Source organism: Amborella trichopoda, chromosome 12 (assembly GCF_054954075.1).
Source record: "Amborella trichopoda isolate Santa Cruz 75 chromosome 12, AtrichopodaSantaCruz75HAP2 v2.0, whole genome shotgun sequence".
NCBI lineage: Eukaryota > Viridiplantae > Streptophyta > Magnoliopsida > Amborellales > Amborellaceae > Amborella > Amborella trichopoda.
This window is the reverse complement of record NC_142347.1, coordinates 44,267,835-44,277,021: the sequence shown is the minus strand read 5'-3', so window position 1 is coordinate 44,277,021 and position 9,187 is coordinate 44,267,835. Positions and strand designations below refer to the sequence as shown.

Below are 9,187 nucleotides of genomic sequence, written 5' to 3'. Positions count from 1 at the left end.
TAAAACTAGTGGGTGGATGCATTACTATCGCATCACGGAATATAAACTTAATAGTCAGCCATTTGTTCTCAATCTCTTGTTGTTCCCAATTGCCAGAGAATTTCATTGAGTTGAAGAGTACCTAAAAATGAAATTTTTATGAGTCTCATAGATATTGAGAGAAGCCAATGCTTATTTTGGTAAAAAGATAGCAGAGAAACTAAGTTCCTCCCTGAGGAACAAGGTACGCAACATTTGTAAAATCCATTCTTATGTCATTTGATTACCATGAATTAATTATATGTTTCACTTCCACATAAACATATACATTACAATGGTGCACATGCCAACACCCCACATGAGGAGGGACATCAAGTTCATAAAGATAATGGATAGTTCTTATTGAGAGAGAGGATGGATCCTAAGGGCATGGTGGGGCAAGTTGGTGGTATTTGTACTCCAAGAAGGAGAGAGAGAAGATCCTAGAGGCAAGTTGGTGGAATTTGTACTCCAGCAGAGACTCCATTCACATTGGTACACGAAGCAGTTGAATCTTCCCCTTGGTCATTGTACTTCAATTTGATGTCATCGAGCTTAACATTTTCACATGGGAATGCCCTGCTGCATAAGAGATTCACTGCAACTTTTGAAGTCGAGGTTCCTCTAATGTTCTTGAAACTTATATTGTTTATCTTCACTCGTGAGGGACCCTGCAACAAAGGAAGAAATGGTTTGTTCAAAATGAATTCTTGTTTTTATCTCCAATACATACAATTATATGAAATGAACCTCTCTCTCTCTCTCAATATTTTTGGAAACTCGATACCCTTACTTCTCGATGCAATAACTTTTCTTAAGAGGTATTTTAGATAATTAATGAAGGCTGCTGAGCTAGAAATATTTCATAGAAACAAGTGTATTTGTCAACTATTATGCAGAACGATATCATCCTCATGAGATGTAATACTATTCACATGGGTAAATGACATCATCTATATAGGATTCTAATTGCTTTCTTAAAATAGTACCATGATCTTCTTCTAAAATATCCATTGCACCTCTCATTTACGGAAAAAATGAGTCTTTACTCAAAAAACTTCTGTATTAGAATCCAAACATAATGAATATCCAAAAATGTTCCAGAAGATGGAGAGAATATAAGATGCGGTAGTATTTTAAATGGTACTCTTTCGTGGTTTACCTTATGTGAGCAAGACGCATAAGGGCAGTATTCTTGATCTATTATGATGGGGTTGGCCACATTGTTCATCACTATATCCTCATATGTGAAATTGGAAGCAGAACTGCTATCTGAATCTTCCCAAGTCTTGATCCTCAAACCATTGGTGGTGTCTGAGATGGTGCAGTTCTTCACGTGAAGCCCTTCCACATCGCCCTCGTTGGGGCGCTTGCCCAAGCTACCAACACTGAAATATATAACGATGTTCCCATGAGCCTCAATCTAGTTTTTTGGTTAAGTTAAAAGGGTACATTAGATCTATTCATTTCTTTTTACAACGTTCCAAAACCTCTTGTAATCCTTGTCAGAAAAATGTTGTAAACAAAGCACAGAAAAAGCAGTAGTTCACCTAATTCCATGTCCTGGTCCACAAAACACATTGTCAACGGTTACTTGGGTGCTACCAGGACCAAGGGAGATACAATCATCGCCTGTTCCAATTTGAGATCGCGAGATCGTGATGTTCGACGAGGATCCAATATGAATGCCGTCAGTGTTGGGGCTGTCAGCTGGTGCTGAGATCTTGATGGATTGGACCTCCATGTTCTTGCAGCCAAACAATAGCATGTGAAAGAGCTTGCTATCCACAGAATTTATGCCCCTTATAGCCCCATTTGTAATAAAACTGAATTTCAATGACTGCAAAAAATTTCAAGTACCATGAACAAACAATAATAATTGTCAATGAATTCCTGGCTTAAAAATTGAAAACACAAATGCTAGTCCTTTACTTTTATTGCCACAAAAGCAATATCTCCAGTACAATAACTAATTTTAGTCAACATTTATATGTGCGTGAGCTATAGAACCCATAACTTCAAGGTCGTAACAACAAATTCCCGTTAACTAAACTAAAGACTAGATCCAACAATGCTGGAAGTTGTATAGCTAGAACACTGTTATAAATGGCAATAGGTTGAAGGAGGGAGATCATTTTCACCGTAGGGAGGAGTTTGCAGTGGGCCTTCTTAGGACACTGGTTGAGGCTCCAGGCAGATGCTCCCTGGCCATCGAACGTCCCTCCCCCAGTTAGCAGGAGGCCATCTACATACTGGAACACGATCCAGTCATCGGAAGGGTATTTGCTCATATCTGTGGAGGCCTTCACTTTGCCCTTCACTTGCACCACCACAGGAGAGGCATTGGGGCACGGACCCTTGAACAGGACTGGACCAACGAGAAATGTTCCCTCCGGGATCACAAGGCTTGATGGCCCTTTCCACTCACATGCCGCCTTCCAGGCCGCCCCGAAAGCCTGCAAAAATTTCATACCACCTTAAGCCAACTAACTCGAGGTTTCAAAAACCACAACATTCTTGTGCCCATTAAGTGCCTCGGGGCTGTGTTGTTATGTAAAAGAAATGGCAATAAATAAAAGTTAAAAACGATAGAGCATGAATTTTTTTCCCTTTTCAATAAATGGAAGTTTTGTATTTAATAAAACCATTATAGGAGGCTGAGGCTGAGCTTTCCCAAAAACAAAACATAAAAATAAAAAATTTCAATAAACAAAGTGTTCTGAGATGCACTTAACTGGTAGCTCTTAGAAATAAAAAGTAACCGACCAAGAATCTTACCACTATGGGAATGGGGCTAGGGCTGGGGTTGTGGTGGTAGCACCATCTCAGCCCCACTTAAAAGTTTTGACCTCCATTTTCACCAACGGATTCGAAAATCGACTATTGCAAAAAACAAGAATGGCCTAATGATCTCCATCGACTTGCCCAAAAAAAAACAAAAGTTTCTTCCCACCATCCTCCCCATTCTACTTTAGTATTGATAGGAATGGGCTGGAGTCAAGCCTAGCAAGTGCTCAGCCCAACTAACATATCACATGCCCAACCCATTGGAAGAGCCAATCTCGGTGTGTTACCTGGCCCACTCTTTACCTATTTCTAGAGGAAACGTTTAAAATAAAGATCATTTACTTTTGGTACAAGGTAGTCACAATTAATTTTGACCATTGGATATGAAATTGGATAGCTACATTTATTCCAGTGACTTAACTCAAACCTCAAAAGAAATTTTTTTGATATTTGTACCGCACCCAAGCAATCAGATTTCACATCAAATGGTTTTAAGTACTTGTGATCTCCTTATATCATAGGTAAATTATCTCCTTCTAAACAATCCCATTGGTAAAACATGAAGGTTACGTAACCCTTACACCTTATTTTTTTAATATAACATAAGATATAATGATTATTTTGATATTAAAAGGGATGTAATAAACATCAAACTATTGACATTCACTTTAATTAATTGATGTAATGCTCTTTTAAGGTTTACCTCTGTGTTGTCCTTGGTGCCATCAGCAATGGCACCAAATTGCATCACATTGAACACTCCAAGTGAGGAAGCCTCCACAGCAACACATGACATTGCCAGGAAAATAACACAACACACCAAAACAAATTCTTTGGAGTTCTTTTTGGTGTAATCCATGCTTTTTTCCTTAAGTTTCACCTATCGAACTGTATATATGACAGAGAGAGAGAGAGAGATGGTTTGTGCCTCGTGGAAACGTAGGTGCATATTTATAGTGAGAAAATTGATGCTAGAAGTAGAACCACTGCTACCAAACCATCCACGTTGCTGGATGCAATTTTAAGAGTAACAACTCCTCAACTCCTTTTTGTTTCTTCTCTCTCTCTACACGTTGTTGGATGCCATTTTTAGAGTTACAACTCCTCAACTCCTTTTTGTTTTAAGCTTTTAGCTGTCCTCTCTCTCTCTCTCTCTCTCTCTCTCTCTCTCAAAGTAGATGATTAAAAATGCACTTAAAAATCATTGAATTATCAGCGTGAGTTGTGGTACCATATCAAACTAGATGCATTTAGGGCTTGTTTGGATTTCAAATAATTTTATCGTGGACAAACTATCTTATTTGAAATTAATTGAAATTAATATACTAAATGTAATATTATTTTAGGGTGCAGTTCGTATAAAGCCGAAGCTCTAAACAATCAAAGTAAAGCGCACCTACAGATAGTATTTTTAAATGTGGTATCAATATTGGAAATCTTTGTGATAGCCTTAAAATATATTTTCACCTCTAATTATTAAATTCTAAAGCATAAAAAATAATGTAGATCAAATAGATCTATGAAAACTTGAAAATCTTGAAACTTGACAGTCCAAAATTGCATTACAAGATGCACTATTTTGAAAATTGAAATCCAATTTTTTTCCTCATGTCTATCGAGAAGATTAATTTGAAGATATTTGGGCATCAAAACAACCTCTTCTAGTGAAAATTTTGAGGTGCGTCCTAATTTGATTGTTTAGAGCCTCACACCTGTATAAACGTTTTCATTATTTAATGGGATTGTATACAATGAGACAAGTTATCCTTATTACAAAGACGTAACAATCCCTCCTACCCATTAGATGTCAAATTGGATGGTTTGGCTTAGTCACAAAGTCTAATAATTTTTTTGTTTTTTGAACTTTGAGTATTTTCAATAACACTCTTACAACCACCTAATTTGAAATCCAAGGGATAAAAGTGATTGTGACCTCGCATAAAATATAAATAGTCTTTACGTATACTTTTTCTTATGAAAAACGTTTATATAGAGCTAAGGCTCTAAATAATCAAATTAAAGCGCACCACGAAAATCTCATTAGAAGATGTTGTTTTGATGCTCAAATATCCTCAAATTAATCATCTCGACATCAAGAATCATGGACAAGAGGAAAAAAGGGATTTTAAGTTTTGGAAGTAGTACATTTTGTGATGCATTTTTGGATAGTCACTTTTCAATATTTTCACGTTTTTATAGATTTGTTCGATCTACATTTTTTTATACTTTAAATTTTATAATTAGATATGAAAATATATTTTTAAGCGATCACAAAGATTTCCAGCATAGAAGCCATTTTTCTCAATACTATTTGAATGTGCTCTTTACATTGATTGTTTAGAGCCTCGACTCAATACAAACCAGATCTGATGAACGTCACTGAATTTATGCTTTCAACGAGTTAAAAATAAAGATAGGTAGAGATGATTGGGATCCGTCTACTTATGATTAAAAAAGAAACCAGATCTGGGGAGATGAGGGTTCTTTAAGAACCGCTGGAAGTCCGGCTCAAGATCACGAAAATCCTACTAGAAAACCCTAAAACTAAAAATAAACTAATTAAATCAATTGAACAACAAGTTTAATTAAATTATTCTAAAAAAATAAAGAATAAAAGGACTTACCTAGCCTGACCGACCTGCCCGGGACACCCGAAGACCCAGAGTTGGTGCCCGGGAACGCGGGTTGTTTACACCATTCTCCTCCACTTTTCTTCTTGAAGATGCCTAGGTCTAGTTCCCTAGGACTTGGGTTTATCAATTAAAATTTGAATAGTGAGGCTGGGGTATATCAATGAAAATTTGGTCTAGTTCCCTAGGGCTTGGGTTTATCAATTAAAATTTGGATAGTGAGGCTGGGGTATATCAATGAAAATTTGGTCTACTTCCCTAGGGCTTGGGTTTATCAGTGAAAATCTGGATAGAGAAGATTGGATTTATCAATGAAAATTTCGATAGAAAGGCTTGCACCTTGGGCCAGGGTTTCCTAGATCTCTGACATTAGGGTTTTAGAGGTCTTTTCCAGCCTATGGGATTTTTAGGTATTTTTTCTGATTTTTGGGGACTTTCGGATTTTTTTTAGGTATTTCTCTTTTTAATTTGGTACTTCAAAAGGGGTTTAAATAGAAGTACGTCAACCATAATTCTGAAAACTCTAAAAACCAGTTTTAGTTATCCTAAAAATCTTTCTAATTATCCTAAGGAATTTTGGTTCAAAACAAATACGAGCGTGCAAAAAATAATAATAATAAATCTATTCTTTAGCACGGTTGGATATATAAGTAATTTCCAATGCTTTTTATTAAAAATTGGAAAAAGTACGGATTAAGTCGACTTTCCGAACTTTCGTCTCAACGATTAGAAGTTCACCAAAAACGGAATTCTCAACGATTACAAATTCACCAGAAAAGAAATTCTTCTCTCTCTCTCTCTCTCTCTTGTCTTAGACTTCAGACTAGCAATCTCTACTTGAATGTTTATTCTAGTAGGTGTGAATAATGTTATTATATATACAAAACGAGTAGTAATGTGCAATTGATTATGCATTTGAAATTGGGAGCTGGTGGTTGAGAAAAACAATATGTTAAAGAAAAGAAAGAGTGGTACTCCACTAACCCAAAAAATGTTTCAACATGGAACCTTTCTATCTTCTCCTTTCTCATAAAAAGATTGTCTACAAAGAGGCTATTTACCTTCTATATAAGGAGGTCACAACTATTCATACTCATTAGATGTCAAATTAGATGGCTTGGTGTGAGTTACGAAGTTCGAAAAATTTTCATAGAACTTTGTGTTATTGCTTACAAGTAACAACCACCCATTTCAAAATCTAATGGACAAGAATAATGATGACCTTCTTGTGGAAAAAGTAAATGCTCTCCTTTCAATAAATAAAGTTTAAAAATTAAAAATCATAATTTCATGAAAATATACGTAGACCATTGTTTCTAACGTTTTTTTAGAGGGACCACGTGCATGCAGCCATCTTTAAAATGGATGTTTTATGCCTCGGGCGCAAATATAAAAATGCGTCCCCAAGAGCATACAACACCTTTCATAAAAAACATTGTCTAGTGACATATTATTTGATGACCATGTTCATGATAAAGTCCTACTTATGAAACCAGCGACATTTATTTCCATAGGGCACCTTATAGTGCAATTAAAGATACAAGTCGCCAGGCAGATGTTTCATTTTTTAGAATAAAAAAAAAGAAATAGATGGGAAGCAAAATCTAAGGGTTGGAAATTTTGAAAGCAATCCCTTCACTAAACAGGAGAGAGGCAATTCTTATGCTAAAGAGGAAAGAGGTAATTGTTTTGCCAAGGTGTATAAGTACAATTGTGATGGCATATGAGAAATAACACATTAAGTTAATATTTTCCCCTGATTAAGATGAACTTCACTGTATCCTAAGCACCTCGATAAATTTATTGTCATCATCATTTTCATCGCCAGAATATTTTTTCCAATTAATTGGGGTTGGCTACATGAATCTTGATCGGTCATTTTATTCTATTAAGGGCCATACCCTTAATGAGGCCATAAGTCTCTATATATTTTTTCATAACTTCTAACCATGTCCTTTTGGGCCCTCCTTTTACCTTTTTTTAGCCTTCCGCTTCAACTAACTCAACTTGGTGACCAACCTCAGTTTTTCTTCTTCTTTTTTACTATTCATATGTACCCAAAATAATAATTTTCTAAGATTGTCCAGAGACTGTCCAATTTTTGGATGATCAAATCTAAGTATTTAAAAATTCAAATTCCATATTCTTTTATTTAAAATAATTATCACATGAATTTTAGGTATATCCAAAAATTTCAAGTCAAATCGTCCTAAGCCGCTCTTTTACCTGAGCGAGCAAGTGTATATATGATCTAGCAAGAACATTGATATATGTGCACACATGTCATACGGTCAATACTTATAGAAATGCATACTACACATCTACGAAGTATCTAAACGGGTGGCCCTTTTTGGGACACATTTCAATCTTGGAATTTGGTACCTCTTAATTTAGAAACAACATCTTTAATGAATAATATTTATTTTTAAATTAAAAAGGATTTTAGCATAATAAGAGTTGTTTAGAATTATAAAAATACTTTTATTTTCTAATGATGTGCAAGTGGTGTGATGAGAAATTTTTTATAAATAAAATTCTAATCGGCAAAATAATATTTTTTGCACTATTAATTTAATTTTTTTTATGATATGAATTATGCATAAATTTCCACACGCATATATATATTGATACTTACATATTGTACGGACATGTCAGATGTCAATTTTTTTAGTTCACATTCTTGGCATTCCCTCAATGTCGTAAATACATACGCACATCCATTTCTATTTACCATACATTATTTCAATTGTTAAAACATGTTTCGGTTTTAAAAATGGTTTTGGCACTTCAAACGCAAAATCCATTCCTGAAGTAAGTGTCGAACCAAGGGGTATTTCGAGAAAAATGAAAGTGACAAAATAAAAAGGCTTGGGCGTTCAAAAAATTTAAAATAAATTTATTCTATAACACGGTTGAATATATAAGATTTCTCATATGCTTTTTATTAAAACTTGGAAAACGTATGCTCTAAATCCGACTTTTTGAATTTTCATCCCAACTGGTGGTACATGTGTATAGCCATGGGGCCTGACATGTACCACTTTTTTTTTTCTCTAATTAATATTTTTAAAAAAATATTATGTATTAATTAGTATTATCTTTAAAATGTTTTTAAGAGTGAGAATCCCATATCTCCCCATATTGAGACCCACTTCTCGGATATGCCAAGAAAGAAAGTCGAACATTGAAAATAGTCTCCTTCCATCTTTTTTTAAATTAAGGTTCCATGACCATGGAGATATATCGAGAAATAAAAAATATTCCCAATTGTTCTGGAAGAGCCCTTACTTTTTGCAATTTACCATCTAATGACACTCCCTTTCAATGTCCGGCATTTTTGGCGTCATCACCTTTTTTCCAAGCATTAACAATTACAAGTTCACCAAAAGAAAAATTCTCAAAAATTACAAATTCCCCAAAAAAGAAATTCTCAATGATTACAAGTTCACCATAAAAGAAATTCATCTACTCTTTCCTCCTCTCTCGCTCTCTCTAATCCTCTCTCCCTCTACTCATTTGCCTTACACTTCAGACGGGTACTCTCTACTTGTAAATTTAAACTATTAGGTGTGAATAATTATTACGTATACAAATCGAGTATTGTACAATTGATTATGCATCTGAAATTTGGAGCTGCGGGTTGAGCGAAACACAACGTTCAAGAAAAGGAGTGGTACATTATATCAATTGTTAAACCATGTTTCTGTTTTAAAAGTGGTTTTGGCACTTCAAACGCAAAATCCACTGTTTTT

At 35.0% G+C, this 9,187-nt stretch overlaps 1 protein-coding gene across 1 annotated transcript; it reads right to left on the bottom strand.

The window, feature by feature from the left end:
• Positions 1–233: 233 nt before the first annotated feature.
• On the bottom strand, positions 234–3,754 carry LOC18435358 (exopolygalacturonase). The gene is made up of 5 exons (XM_006845404.3): positions 3,509–3,754; positions 2,160–2,474; positions 1,569–1,858; positions 1,181–1,406; positions 234–689 (listed from the first exon to the last, which is right to left on the bottom strand). Exons 1-5 carry the CDS (start codon positions 3,662–3,664, stop codon positions 462–464), a joined length of 1,215 nt encoding a protein of 404 aa, XP_006845467.2. The 5' UTR covers positions 3,665–3,754; the 3' UTR covers positions 234–461.
• Between the last annotated feature and the right edge of the window lie 5,433 nt (positions 3,755–9,187).

Excerpts from the sequence above, each read along its gene's own strand:
- LOC18435358 (XM_006845404.3), bottom strand. The coding sequence starts at position 3,664 with ATGGATTACACCAAAAAGAACTCCAAAGAATTTGTTTTGGTGTGTTGT. Across the intron at positions 1,859-2,159 it reads ACTGCAAACTCCTCCCTACG|TCATTGAAATTCAGTTTTAT; the intron begins GTGAAAATGATC and ends AATTTTTTGCAG. Across the intron at positions 1,407-1,568 it reads GGACCAGGACATGGAATTAG|TGTTGGTAGCTTGGGCAAGC; the intron begins GTGAACTACTGC and ends TATATATTTCAG.